General features: G+C 40.6%; 1 protein-coding gene across 2 annotated transcripts in view; it reads left to right on the top strand.

The window, feature by feature from the left end:
• prkcab (protein kinase C, alpha, b) overlaps positions 1 to 15,508 on the top strand; it is a 117,929-nt gene that overhangs the window by 99,384 nt on the left and 3,037 nt on the right. Inside the window, exons 9-17 of one of the 2 annotated variants that reach the window (XM_026165053.1) lie at positions 437 to 466; positions 4,019 to 4,159; positions 4,262 to 4,435; positions 4,955 to 5,046; positions 6,956 to 7,018; positions 7,769 to 7,907; positions 9,586 to 9,666; positions 10,875 to 10,982; positions 13,632 to 13,772. In XM_026165053.1, coding sequence (XP_026020838.1) covers positions 437 to 466; positions 4,019 to 4,159; positions 4,262 to 4,435; positions 4,955 to 5,046; positions 6,956 to 7,018; positions 7,769 to 7,907; positions 9,586 to 9,666; positions 10,875 to 10,982; positions 13,632 to 13,772 — 969 coding nt within the window. The remainder of the gene's footprint in view (positions 1 to 436; positions 467 to 4,018; positions 4,160 to 4,261; positions 4,436 to 4,954; positions 5,047 to 6,955; positions 7,019 to 7,768; positions 7,908 to 9,585; positions 9,667 to 10,874; positions 10,983 to 13,631; positions 13,773 to 15,508) is intronic. The other variant, XM_026165054.1, reaches the window with a different exon arrangement.

Here is a 15,508-nt window from a genome sequence, read left to right as displayed (position 1 = left end):
AATGAAAACAGGTGCAAAACTGCAAGAGATTTTTTTAAAAAAACAGGAAAACCGAGACGGCAGAGAGCGAGAGGCGTTTTATTAAAGTCCAGCCCTGCGCGTGGGCAGGCGGAGGTTTTAATACTCTGTGTAAACTCACAGCAAGTCCTCAAAGCGCCGACTCTCTCTGCTTTGCTTTTAATTTTTTCGCTTCTTTTCTCTCCACGCCGTACGACGCTGACCTCGACTTTCCTCCAAGGCTCGCGTCTATGCACGACTGTGCGGTTGCCGTGGAAACTAAGGCGGGATGCGACAGATGTGACAGAGCAGGAATCTCTCTGTTTTCCGGGCCAATTACGATTTTAGGATTACAAGTGATCAGAATAATGTCTTCTCTTGTCTCTGTCCACACGCTCGCACACACCGGCTAACCTTTGAGTTTCCTCCTTTCTTCTAGGACTGCCAGTTAAATATCCACTATCTGAAGGTAGCTCCCCTGCCTGCTTCATCTAATTTTTTTTCTCTCACTTGTAGCTTGCCTCGCACTTAATTTACTTACCGAATTAGGATTGTTTGTGAATCTCTGCTGGGATTCCACAAATCAATCTGATTTACTAACAATGGCTTTCAACAGCACACAGTTGAATCAGCCCAATTTGCTTGCTGTTACAGACCCTTTGTAATAAATTGTCTTCTTTCTCTAACTCCTCTCGAGCACTCTTATACTCTCTCCTTGTCTCAGGCTCATAATCACATGTAAGCATAAAGTAAAACGAACCACACATTACGATGAATGAATGACACATTTTGAGGTTTTCACAACTCCTGGTGTGTTCGCATTGAAGGTCACATCAGCAAAGTCTGACATTTGCAGCACTTGCAAATGGCTGCAGAGGAGTGGCTCGCAATTTTTCAAGCCTGTGTTAAAGCAATAGTCAGGTACAAGCAGTGGGGAAAAAAAGAAGGGTTCTGCTTGCAGTAAACATTCCTCCACCTGCTGACGCCACCCATTAATGCATCCCCCCTTTTTTATTCCAGTGTCAAGGACAAAATCCACAATCCTTGTTTTGTGCACAAATATATTCAAAACGATAGATGAATTCCTGCCAGGGTTTTACATCAAAATTGTAGATGTAGAACCTTCGTGCCACTAGACAAATAAATCAATAAATAAAAGAAAGAATGAATAATTTTAAAAACAGAAGGCATTTTTCATCTTGACCTCGGGAGGATGGATTCGGTAGCATCAGAAGCTTGAGGAAAGAAACTGCTCTGAAGTCTGGTAGCGCTGCAGCAGATGCTTCTGTATTACTTACGGGCTTTGTGCAGACAGCTCGCTAGTATCTCTAATACTGGAATGATTGGTGCCAGTGATCTACTGGGCGGTTTTAATCAGCAAAGCCTGCTGTTTCCAGTTGTTTTCTGTTTCTCTGTAAAACTTAACACAGGACACAAGGCAAAGTAGACAGAGCACTATGTTGGTAAGTATCTGCTTGATCTGTGTAACTCAGATTGCTAAAACATGACATTAGCTATATATAGAATGACTCAGAAGAATAAAAAATCTCTGAACTACAGAAAGTGCTCCAAACTGACTGCAACATCTTCATCTTTCATGCAGGAGGTTCAAAAACATTTAAGCAACATGAAAAATAAAAGAACAAAGAAAGCGAATGACTTAAATTCTTTTTGTGTTTTTAGTCTGTATCTTTAACAGTTTCATTATGATTATAAAGATGCCGCGTGTACACTCTTTAGCTTATGTCCCTCATATCTTCTAATACACAAACAGCAGACAGCAGTCTGTCGTCTGTCCCTCTGTTGTAAACTTATGGAGCACAGAGAAGTTTACCGAGAGGCTCTGTAAGACAAGATTAACACCTTTAAGTCCAATCCATGATGTTTTCTTAAGTCTTTTTGAGAAAGATACTGGCACAAACCCCAAAGGCAGACTTTCCAATTAGTTTTATTATTAGTGTCTCTTTAGTCAAGAGTCTAAATGTTAAAATATGAGGCACTGATGAACACTCACACATGCCAGATCCCTCAACACAGTGGCAGTCCTAGATTTATTAAGAGACCAGTGAGTGGCTGCTTTGTAACGGTTTGCCTAACTTTTGTGTGGCCACAGCATCTTTGTGTCGATATTGTGTGAGTGCTTGTGTTGGAGACGTGCCGGTTTCTTTTATACGCTATATACCGGCAGCTGGTCCATGTTAGATAGGTGCAGTTTTGTGTTTGAGGAATGACCACTAGGTGTCCTTCCAAGGTAAGGGTATCAGTGGAGCAAGCGGTGGAAGCTGAACTTCAGTTGCAATCAACAGCACGACCTAGTGTTTACCGTCTTATTCAAATGTGTTACTATTTAATAAAAAGAGCAGCAGCAATGCGGCATGTCAGATCTACCTAGCAACATAAAACAATTTCGTGTGCAATTTCAAAATAAAACCATCATTTTTTATCTCATATTTTTGTTTCCACATTTTTTTTAGGCCTGTAACACCTAAAATTGAATTAAAGGGAGATTTTAACTCCAAATTAAATATGGCCTGTACTCTGGCCTGCACTGTGAGCTGCTGAGCTGACCTCAGCTGTGGAGTTACCACCCTAGGGAACCTCGAGTGTGGTCACGCTGACTGTAGACTGCTGTTTATTTAGATTTTTCCTGTCTCCCGCGCTTTTGCGCACTCCTGCAAATATCTGGTCAGTTCATTTTCATCACAGTTGTCTCCTCTCCACCTCAATTACACTTGGACTGTCAGGTGAAATTCATTAACCGCAGTGAATTAGTGGATCAGGCGGCACTCAGGGTCAAAATGAAAATCACTCATCCCGCCCTGCTTGTTTACTGACATACCTACTTAATGTTTAGAATAATCAGCTGCTCACTGACCTAACCAGATGTACGCATAAAACCACGTGACCCGAGTCCAATAAATATGTGATAAGTATTAAGTGAAGTATACCGTCACATTTAGTAAAGAGTAGAGAAACGGTTGTCCTGGAAACAGCTCTCGTGGCTCACACTGGTTGTATGTTTTTCTTTTTGTTGTTGTTTTTTGTGTGCTCCATCTGACAGAAACAGACAACCGCTGGACCCGTGATGGGAGCTGGCAGGGTCCTAATTGCCCCTTTTTTTTGTTCAAAGACGCTCAGCAGAGCAGTGATTATAACAACAGGGATCCTCACAACACTGGCAACCCCCGCTGACTGTCCACCAGACAGTTTCCCAAAATGCACCAGTAGTGAGATCTCGCTGAATAACCGAGGATGTTTGAATATAACAAAGAAACTGCCACGCGTGCCAGAAAAAAATTAGATGCTGATTACTGTCGGCTCTGGAAGGATTAAACAAGCTTGACTTTATATTTTCTTGTGATTATGCAGCAAACCTGTTTTTCTTTTCTTTTTTTTTTTTGTATGGATGCATGTGTCTGTCATTGTTCTTTGTAACGATATCACAATGTAATAACTAACAATTACAGAAGCAACTCCCATGCATTAATGTGATTGTCAGCATGCGAAACATTTTAAAATATCTCCAGAGAGATTGAAAATGTAACAAATCACGAAAACTCCATTTGTAAAATGTAACCTTAAATGAGGTGTAAATATGTTACAGCATGCTTTCGTGTAAAGAACTGTCACGTTGACCATAATTTATTAGAATTTGTTGCATTTTCAAACATTCCGAAAGATATTTTTATCACATTTTGACATGTTTTTGTTGGTATTACATTGTGAGTTGTTACAGTATGGTTTTCTGATTTTTATATCTTATCATAAACTGGAAAACAACAGCAACGGGTGGCATGTATACTTCCTTCATCCTCTTGACTGTCACAAATTAAGGTGGTGGTGATTAAGTTCTTTTCTTTAACTTTGCTGGGATCATGCTTACAGTTATTTACAAGCAAAAACAAAATCTGAAGCACAGAACAAAAATGTGCAAACCTTATCCACGCTCAAACTCTAATTTGACTCTATTTGGCACGTGAGTGAATGCAGTCTGTATCCTAACACACGTCTGTCTCTGCAGAAAGCAAAGCTGGGACACGGTAAGAAAGTGATCACGCCATCAGACCACCGGCGGTTCAGCTTCCCGTCAGGGAATATGGACCGGGTCCGACTCAATGACTTCAACTTCCTGGCTCTGCTCGGGAAGGGCAGCTTCGGCAAGGTGAGAGAAAATAGATGCTCCTGTGCTTTTTCATTTGCTTGATTTTGTTTTTAATCTTTGTCTTATGGTGGCTTTGGCTCTTGGCGTCTCCCCCCGTTGCAGGTGATGCTGGCTGAGATGAAGTCGACGGAGGAGCTGTACGCTATAAAGATCCTGAAGAAAGATGTCGTGATCCAGGACGACGACGTCGAATGTACAATGGTGGAGAAGAGAGTCTTGGCCCTGAGAGACAAACCGCCCTTCCTCACGCAGCTCCACTCCTGCTTCCAGACAGTGGTGTGTAGAAACTTCAGCCCCTGCTGACGTCAAAGTTTTTAATCACACTTCCAAAAATATCCGTTTAATTTACAAAGGGAGCCGTTACTTAGTGCTCAATCTGTGTGTCCTATTGTGTGTGTCTGTCATTACGTCTATATTTGCTTTTCCTACTTACATTTATTTGAACGGTGCTCCTGCAGAGAAAATTGAAACTGAACTGAGACCACCCTTTGAATACAAAGTCCTCCTGTATGACGTCAACTCTGTGCGTAGACCGGGTGACTCAAGAAGTCCTTAAATAAAATTATATTTAATGATCAAACCTTTGTGTCCTATAATATAGATCTATAATCTGTACAGCAGGCTTTAATAGAAGAATGTATTCAGTCTGAATTATACTGTAACTCTAAGATATATGGCTGTAGACTTTTAGACACTGAATATTATATCTGCACAGATTCACAGTGTGAGGTGTTTATCTTTATGTAATCGTGGACAATAACTAATTTTTTTTCTTCTTTTTTTGTGTGTGTGTAGGATCGGTTGTACTTTGTGATGGAGTACATTAACGGAGGAGACCTCATGTATCATATCCAGCGTATGGGCAAGTTTAAGGAGCCACAGGCTGTGTAAGGATGTTGATATGTTGCATGTTGATATCCTGCAGGCAGCTTACATGTTTTATAGTCACGTCAAGTTATTTAAAAGTACACATACTTACAGTAATGATGCCCAGTACTATAGTAGAGTAATGTGTGAACTATAGTATTCCTTTTAACCTGGTACATATTGACAAGATGAGTGTCAAATTAAGAGGAAAATCATATTGAAATAACATTATTTTTAGGTGATTCTAAGATATGTTATATTTTAAATATAACAATATGATTATGCTAGATAAAAGGCTGAAAACAGAGAGTCTCGGTGCAGCTCATGGGCCAGTGGTGTCTGAGTATTCAGGATGCACCAATCTGGTATTTGTACTGGTGACTCTAAGCTGATGTATGGCCCTATCTATCCAGTTCAGTTCTATGATGTCATGTAGCGTGGAGGGAGATGAGTGAGGACGAAGCCTGGACATGCAGTATCACCTACACAGGCAGCTTATTTCTTGAGTAAGAAAAGTAAACAGGTAATACTTGTAGAGAACTTAAGAGAAACAGCTTATTTTGGCTGAAAAACGAGCTATTGTGGCTACGTTGGGAAAGTGCATCCTCTTGCATAAGCTTTTATTTGCATGGCTCCATGTATTTTGATTGCCTTGTCTGTCATCGTCTTGGTAACACAAAAGCAGTTCAGTAAAATTTCTCTTCCTACTTGTTTTTTATTTGCAACAGTTAATTTGTGAACTCGGGCCATGTTTAAGTTGGACCCAATGCTGCCTTTAACATTTAAAAATAATTCCCGTTCTGTTCCTCACAATGGGGACTAGGGCTTATTAATTCAATTTTGGGATCGGTACTTAATAAGATTTTCATCAAGGGAGATCAGGATTAGGAATGAGTATATCAGAACGATCAGAGCAACAGAAATTTGGTTAGAGAGGCAAAGCTGAGAAGGTTTGCAAATGTGCAGAGGAGGGATAGTGGATATACAGGACGAAGGATGTTGAAGATAAAGCTGCCAGGCATGAGGAAATAAGGAAGACAACAGAGAAGACTGATGAATGGAGTGAAGGAGGACTTGCAGAGGGTTGCTGTGAGGAGGATGCTGGGGTTAGGGTGAGATGGAGGCAGATGATCTGTTGTACTGACGCCCAAAACTTGAAGAAGGCTCTGCGTCAGCAGATATCGAATCAGATTGTAACTGAAAACGCTGGATCAGTGCATTCCTGCAACAAGGGGAAAAAAGCACTACTACCTTTCATTCATTCACCTTTCCTGTCACAATATGAGTGTGACTAAAGCCCCGTCTACCTGGTTACACACTGCTTTGCACCTGACGGTTGGTTCAGTTGCGTGGGTATTTATAGCTCCACTAAACGTCAGTCAACGCGATGCTTCATTCTTCACCCGTGTCGTAGCTGAGACGAGTTTAACTCCCCCACTTCAAGTGGTTAATAGTTATTTTGCTTGCCTCTGCTGTCGCTGGATTTCATTGACACTCCATGATCTGTGGTCTCCACACTGCTGCTAGTCATACTTTCTACGCCCATCACAGGAAGCACTTCTCTGTAATTTCAACTCTTTTCATTCTGTCCATCAGAGCAGACTTGTCAAATAGGTGTCAAGAAATATAACATCCTACTTTCAGAAGAGAGCGAAAAAGAACGCAACAAAAAATGACAATCTACAACACGAAGCACCGTCTGCTGAAAAGACGCATTACAAACCCCAGCTGAAAGTTTTTATTTGGTGCATTTTCCCTCAGTGACACACTCTGGCTTGCTCATAGTGTCAGGTCACCATGATTTGTAATTTATTATTCTTTAGGGAAAGGGAAAGGGAACCTTTAATATATTCCCAGACAGTTTTCTTTTGGGAAGATATACAGCCTATTTTATGGCTCGTATATTATGTCTGTTTTTCAATTTTGCAGGTTTTATGCCGCAGAGATTGCTGTCGGTTTGTTTTTCTTGCACCGAAAGGGGATCATCTACAGGTGGGTGACAGGTGTTGATGCTTGTCATGATGTTTCATCACTAACTGCATTTAATTTTAACACTCGAGCACTTTTTTACTGCAAGCCTCAATCGCCTCTTCAGACACACATTCGTACAGACGATTGACTCACCGGGCCCAACCTGTGGTTCAGTGTCTTTCCCAGTGATAATCAGGAAGGAGCCGAGGATTTAATCATTGACCATCCTGTTAGTAGATAACCCGCTCTATCTCCTGAGCCCCTAAACAAAGAGATTAAAATGGACATGTAGCTATGCCTTGATCGTCAGTCTTTCCCTAAGCCACAGTATTACATCCATACTGATCACTCAATTCTAAAAAAAAAAATGTGATTGAAGGAGGCCAAGGTCACCCCGCTCCTTTTCAGTACTTCAGCCAAATGCTCACGTTCATTCTTCATATGCGAGTAGCGCTCTGCTTGACATACAGAGTCTAGTATGTGACAGACGTAACCGCCAGAAGGCCGGGGGTGGGGAGGAAAATGAAGAATCGAGACATAAAACACAAGCAGAGATGCGGGCTGAATTGTAAGAGCAACGACAGCATAGAGATAAAAAGCTGATGGGAAAATAATTTCAGACCTAGAAATTACTGCTTATTACTCAGTGTATGATGTACGCCGCAGGCAGATAAACTGCTCAGAGATGGTGCAGAAATATTGGCTTAGCCGCATGTAAGAAGTATTAAAGGAGTCACAAATGCACTCACACAAATGCCGCCTCTGCTGCAGGGATCTGAAGCTCGACAATGTGATGCTGGACTACGAGGGCCACATCAAGATAGCAGACTTTGGCATGTGTAAGGAAAACATGTACGAAGGAATGACCACGCGCACTTTCTGCGGCACCCCAGACTACATCGCACCGGAGGTGAGATGTCTGCAACAAAAAATGAGATTTTTACTGTTTTAAATTTGATTTCTACTTTGAAAAAAGAGAACAGTAGTTAGGTGGAGGGGGAACATATCTTTTACCATGTACTGCACTATAGGCCTGCTTTGAAACAGATTACCTATAAAGCCATGCAAGCTGCTTTAAGCCGATGTTTCTGTGGACAGTGTGAGACCAAGCTGGTTGGAGAATGAATTTAATTATTCTACCTGTGTATGTGCAAATTAATGAAATTAAAAGCTCCCTATTCTGATAACAAATAAAAAAATTAGCACTGATAACTTAATGTAACTTAATTTTGCCCACCACAGATTAACCATACTAGTAATATAACAGTTTAAAAAGAATCCATAAAAACTTTACAATTTATAAATTTAGTGCATATAAACACTTCAAATGTTCATTTTTCTAAAAACAGACCTTGGAAGTCTTTCATGAGTGCATAAAAACACCGAATTGTGGAATCCAACAGAGCTTATAGTGAATTATGGAGAAAGATTGAAACCATTGGAGTAATAATGTGTTAAAAAGTCAGCCCAGGCTTTTTAAAAAGTGTGAATAAATGAACAGAAAGATGTGGGTGTGTGCCTTCATGTCACCGTTATGGTTTGAAGTTTCTTGGATATCAAGACATCTCTCAAGCCTGTGAGAGTCGTTTAAGTGATCTGTGATGGGCTTTTTTTTAAATCACTTTCTTTTTTTTAACCACTCACACTCATCACGACAAGGAGCACCGGAGCTGCTCTGAGGCTCATGAAATCAGATGCTCAAAGAAAATATTATTTGTGGGTGGATGCTCGGAAAGAGAAAGACTTCAGATCACTAATAAAAGGAACAGAAATAGAGTTAAGAGTAAAAGGAGGAGATGAGTCACTCAGGGTGATGAAATGTGTGATTATGTGTTTAGTATTATGTGCATGCATACGCATATATACGTATATATACAATCTGTCTGCAATGATTCAGAGGGGAGCATCTCCCAGGTGGGAGGTGAGGGAAGCCCTTACTCTTAGTCGTTTTCTTTTTTTTAAACTTCCTGACTACTACTCCACCTGCTAAAATAACACCACATATTAATAACTTTCTAAATCATTAAATATGCAGGAACATTGACAGAGATTGACAAGGCTTTAATTCTAAACTGTATTTTTTTTTCTTAAGTTAATGAATCCAGAGAAAGATGTAAACATTTGCACCTCGCATGGCTGTGGGTTTATCTCCCAAGAAAGCCAAGCTACAAATTATAACTTTGGGAGCTGCATAAATTGCTGCGTTTGTGTGCAGCTGTGCTTTAGCGCGTTGCTTTTGCGTCTCCGTGATTATCATTTCCCGTGTGTAGTCTGTGTGTGGGAGGCAGTTGTGGGATGGCAAATTGGATGGTAGGAGAAAACGCTTTTGTTATGGAAGCTCGGAATAGCTGAATGTGTTTAATGGCGGTTGATTTGCTTGTTCACTTTTCTCTGATACGTTCACTGTGTCTGCCTTTGGTTGCATACAGTACAACACTGCAGTCGTCACCTTTTTCTGCACAGAGTCGAGCAGCAGTGACAGAATAAAGGCAGGTTAGAAAAGGATTTTGACAGCAGGGATGTTGTTGCTTCATGCCCTCACAGTTATTCCACTTTTTGAATATATTTTCTTTTCTCATTACTTTCAGATTATAGCATACCAGCCTTATGGGAAATCAGTGGACTGGTGGGCCTATGGAGTTCTTCTGTACGAGATGCTGGCAGGACAGGTAATGCGTTGTTTTTCATGCACCAGTTGTACTTACAAATGTATTCTTAAAATTGTGCTTAAACCTGTTGCAAGTTAATCAGATATAGCTCACATTTTAATATTAGCTGCCACTCAAGCACAGCCTGCATTCAAAGCGTTTCCTGCAATCATTTGGATCTCTGATTTCTTGAAGTCTTATTGGCTGTTCCCCTGGAAAACCTGGTCTTGTTAGGAAAGCTAGCATCCATCCCACTTTGGATGGAACACATGGCTGACCCTCCTCCTGGTTCTGCCAGAGTTTCCAGAGTTTTTTCTTCCCACAAAGCAACAAAGCTTATCACTTTCTTTCTTTACTCCACACATTATAGTAACCTGTGAGTTTTGAGGCATGATTAGCCCGATGAGCTCCTGTACTACGCCACTGACCATCTGCTTTAAACAAAGAGATTTCGAGATGTGCCTTCAATCTCTAGGAAACTGTGGGGCATTTTCTCCTTCTCTATATTCTGACATTTTAGATGAAAATTAATTAATTAAGATCGGCTAGCATAGTAATCAGATTAACTGATGACGGAAACAGCAGCTAGCTGAAGTGGCTCCAGCTGTATTAATGAAAGACGAGCAATTTGTTGAAGAAAAAGAGAGACAGGGGGAATGACAAGTAATTATCTTCCCAATGCTCAGAAATGAAAGAGAATAGTGAGAAGCCTCACAATATCTCTGTGAATAGTTTGGTTTTGATTGAAGATTAAAAGTGACTGCAGCAAAGCACTGCAATATTTCGTCTTATTATTATAACCAGTGTGTGTCCTTGGAAAAAGAAATCGCAAGTTACCTTGGCTCAGATACTTAAGGTGTGAATAAAAGGTTTCCAGTTTCCAGGCAACAGTCTGGAGGAAGACATTTTTCTTAGTTTAGGTGGTTCATGCTTGAAAACAATCACATAAACTGTTATACCAGGATTTGCTGTTTGTTTACCGCTCATAAGACGTGTCGCTGCTTTGAGTAACCTGGAGTGAACCACACAGGAACCGTAAGTACAACAACAGCTTACAGAGATAGCAACGCCTCATAACACACTTAACACCACAGCGAATCACCTTCACCTGCCAGAGTTGCCGCCTAAGTGTCTTCCACATAACAAGCTGCAAATCGTCATCTTCATTATCATCATCATCATCATCATCTTTTGTCTGAACTCTCCGACACTGCTTCTGTTCTCTTCAGCCGCCGTTTGATGGAGAAGATGAGGACGAGCTCTTCCAGTCTATCATGGAGCACAATGTGTCCTACCCCAAGTCCATGTCTAAAGAAGCTGTGTCCATCTGCAAAGGAGTAAGTATTGTGTAAAAGGCCAAAGGACTTCAGATAAAAGGCTCCTGCTTCTTTGCTAAATCTGTTTATTTGTTAAGAGAACTCCTTGAGCAGAAGGCTTGAGATTCAATTAGTACCAGATCCACAGTAAAAAGGTTTAGCCAGGTAGAGCCACAGAAAACTCTGGCTTTAAGCTCGACACAGCTCGGTAAGTCATTAATCTCACTTCACAGGACACCGCTCTGCTACTGGTAGCTGAACCTCCAGGGTATAATGATATAGGATATAACAGAAAGCTGGTTTCAGTAGCTGTCATGTGCAAGAGTCGGGTATGATTTAATGAAAAAATATTATGTTATATTTATCAAAGCTCAAATCATGAAACAAAGAATCCTGTCTGATCTGTTGGACACAAAAGCTTTTAACCCCTTAAGCTCAAACGTTGCTCTCAGAGAGTCCACTGCTCTACCCTGGAGCAGCTGCTATACAGTAATTACTTGTTTGCTGCCATTGTAGACATACTTACTGGACACTTATAGTTATCGTAGTTAGTGTATAGTATTATTATTTTTATCCACTCTAAGTTGGTGTTACGTGCTGCTGAGAACCCAAACACTGAACATCAGAGGCATGTCAGACATGAGTGATCAAACTAGAAAACAGAAATTGGACCTCCTTTTCTGAGCTGCCTTATTTCTTCATGTCATAGATTCATCAAGATCCTGGAAACATTCCTCACAGATTTTGGTCCATATTGACGTGATAGCATTGTACAGTTATTGCAGATTTAACTCACTAACCACTTCATTAACTGCTCATTAACAGGAATACCTAATCAGCAATAACATGGCATTAACTCAGAGCATTTAGAAATGTAGATTTACAGAGAAAAAGAGAAAATATCCTGTGAGCAATGACTGAAATAGTCATTCGTTAGACTCAAGCTACTTCAAAAGCTGCAGAAAAACATCTCTGAATGTGCAACGTGTTGAAACTTGTAGCAGACGACTACATCGTGTTCCACTCCTGTCAACAAAAAATATGAAGGGTACAGCTTGTTACTGTTGCTTGGTCTGAGTCTCAGTTTCTGCTGCACTATTCTGATATTAGGCTCAGAGTTTGATATAAACAACAAGAAAGCCTTGATTCATCCTGCTTTATCGGTGATTCCGCCTGCTGGTGGTGATATAGCGGTGAGGGGGATATTTTTCCTAGTACACTCTTCCACCTTAGTTTCAGCTGAGCATCTTTTAAACGCCACACCTGAGTACTACCTGAAAAACCGCTTCCACCAGCTTGGTGGTGCCATGTCACAAAGCTCAAATAATCTTGAACATGACAATATATGCAATGTACTGAAATGACCCCCACCGTCACCAGATCTCAATCCAGTAGAGCATCTTTGGGATGTGGTGAAACGGTAGATTCTCGTCAAGCATGTGCAGCCGACAAATCTGCAGCAACTGGGTGATACCATCATGTCAACACGAAAGTGTTTCCAACACCTTTTTGAATCTATGCGACAAAGAATTAAAGCAAAAGGGGATCCAATATGGTACAAGCATGTTGTAGCTAAAAAAAACATTGCTTTAGATGCTCTTCCTCATGGGATCTCCAGTCAGTTTTTTATTGCACTTTGATAAAAGTGCAATAAAAAACTGTAGAGACAGAACACTGCAACAGCAAATGTGTCCCATGTTTTTCATTACACCCTCCACGCCTGGAAAATGACTCCCAGTTTGGACCAGTTTTGGTAACAGCAGTACAACTTGTCATCGTCAGGGTTTGTTTCTCGAACCAGACATACACTGTTACACCAAACAAGCAACTTTAAGCTACTTTTAACCTTTTTTGCATTTTCTTAAATCGGTGACGCAATCCGACTTGTGCTCGATTGCCTAGCAACACGGCCCACAGTGATGTAAATACATTATAAATATTACCAGTCATTTTTAAGGATCCTTTTTAAGAATATGCTGCTTCACTGTAGCAGGAAATAATTTTTCACACTAACATTTATGTGGAAAAATGCACCAAATCACCGATTTCCATGGCTTTCAACACTAACCCTTTATTTAGTGACCACCTGGGGTTTTTTCTCACACCTGGGGACTTTGACATCATCACAGTCAAGTTGGCATCAAGGTCGTCATTATTATGATTGTTTACCAACATGGAAATGAGTTTTCACAGCAAATTTAGAAACCGGAGACAATTCTATTAAGATTCAAGCGCGGTCTGATTGAGTTTTTAATAACACACCCGCCTTCATTTATTATGATATTACATCCTGTGGCTGCGTCCCGCCACTATAAATATCTTTCATCGTCTCAGAGCCGCTGACGAGAGAGACTATCCTGACCCCTCTTATTGTTTTCTTCACATTTCATTTGCAACAAATGATTCACAGTTGAAATTAAAAGCGGCTGTTGATTCAGAAAAAAAAAAGCAGCGATGAAAAGGTGGCGTGATTGCTTGTAACTATATATAAGCTGGTTGAGTGTCAGTCTGGCTCTGCATAATGTTGCCGATGGAAGCAAGGATTTAAAATATGCCATTTCTATATTTACGTTTTTAAGATCCTTTCACAGTCCTCCTGCTGTCCTATTTTTACCTTCTTCCCCTCAAGCTGCCTCCATCTCTTCTTTTTCTTCCTCCGTTTGTCACCAGCTGATGACCAAGCACCCCTCAAAGCGTCTCGGCTGTGGCCTGGAGGGTGAGAGAGACATCAGAGAGCAGGCCTTCTTCAGACGCATCGACTGGGAGCGCCTGGCCAACAGAGAGATCCAGCCACCATTTAAACCCAAAGTGGTGAGTGGAGGCTGAGTGTGCTTCCAACATGAAAGAACAACACTGAAGCTGTGCTGTGCAAAAGTCTTAAGCCACCCCTCATCTCTTTATATTTTACTAGGAAAATTGGAAATAGTTGCAACTAATAAAATATACAAACATGCATGAAAATCCTGTATATAAGGCTAAGAAAGAATTTGTGTAATTCTAACGACCTTGAAAGTCAACATTTGGTTTGACCACCTTTATTCTTAAACATAGTCTGAACTCTCAGCTTTCTTGTCATTCCTTTCATTAGTCTTCAGGAATAGTTCTCGAGGCTTCTTGAAAGACATTCAAAGCTTTTCTTTGAATGTTGGCTGCCTTTTGTTCTGTTCTCTGTCAAGATGATCCCACGCTTCTTCTGCTTCTCAGATTTGCATTGCATAGTGCATCAAAAATTAATAATTTGAACAATTTTGACAAAATTCCCAACATCGCTGGCTGAAATGCAGCCACTCCATCCTGACCTCCTCCATGCATATTGGCGATGATTTGAACCAAAAGTTTGGAAAAGTAAGCCTGGATGCTACTGATTTACATTTAAAATGAATTATCTTCCAAATTGTCTGTAATGTGTAAACAAAACACTGCTTCGTTCATTGAGTTAGATGCCCGTTTTTAACACTTAAATCATTTATAGGTCAAAGTTAAATGGATTAAAAAATTAAAAATATTCCCCTGAAAATGTTCGGGTACAAGGACATCACTGAAAATGAGTGAAAAAGCCCAGAAATACAACCTGCACTGTCAGTTTGCTTAATCCTTCCTATAATATTTGGCACTAATGCGTTAATATATTTTTGTTTTATTCTGGAAATTTCCCGGATAATTACTTATTATGTGATTTTATGTGTTAGTAGAATTTTATGAATTCAACACATACTTGGAGGTGAATTAGTTTGTTTGGTGCTTTTTTAAAACATATATTTTTTTGTGCATTTAGTGACACGTTCTATCATTTCATCTTTGCCTCAGCTTCTTTTTATCAATACATGGCTCCAGCTGAGCTAAACTGAAAAAACACCTTTTGTTGTATTTTTTTGTTTCTATGTTGCATTTCGTGAAATCTGTTCCTTCAGGTGAATATTTCCAGATGCAGAAAGATTTGATTGGTGTTTACATGGTCTAGTATAATATCACAAATGATCGTAAAGCAGCAACGTTAAATTATTTATTGGGGGTTTATTCACCTTTCGGCAAAAAAGCCCCACAAAAAAACAATAAATTCAAATAAATCATGCAAAGTGGGACCTAAACAATTCTAAAGAACACAAACATAAAAAACAAACACTCGTCTTTTGTTTGTATTCTCGTTCACCTCCAGCTGGTGTTGTGGTTTATATGCACTCTGAAGAACTGAAGGCTGCATCCCAGCTGCAGCCACCTGCCCCGCTGCCTGCTGCTGACACCTAAACATCCTGCTGTCACCACAAACGCTCCATTCTCTGTTTGCGGACCCCCACGTGCTCCATCCCCTCGCTGCCTACAGCGCTTGAAGCAACACAACCGCTGCCACCAATGATTAAAAATAGCTCTCCAAGAGCAGAGTTCCCCTTCACTTCCACACAAAGGCCCTGATAGATGCCGGGTTGCACAGCGGATGTGTCTGCCTCTCCTCACACAAGGGGGAGGAAAACACTGCTAAAAGCAGATCCATCCATTCAGGGGGCTATGCGGTGTATCACAGTTGTGATCTCGTACACTGTGTCATTAAT

The sequence above is a fragment of the Astatotilapia calliptera genome, chromosome 4 (assembly GCF_900246225.1).
Source record: "Astatotilapia calliptera chromosome 4, fAstCal1.2, whole genome shotgun sequence".
NCBI lineage: Eukaryota > Metazoa > Chordata > Actinopteri > Cichliformes > Cichlidae > Astatotilapia > Astatotilapia calliptera.
Note: the sequence above shows the minus strand (reverse complement) of the source record. Positions and strands in the feature narration are given on the sequence as shown.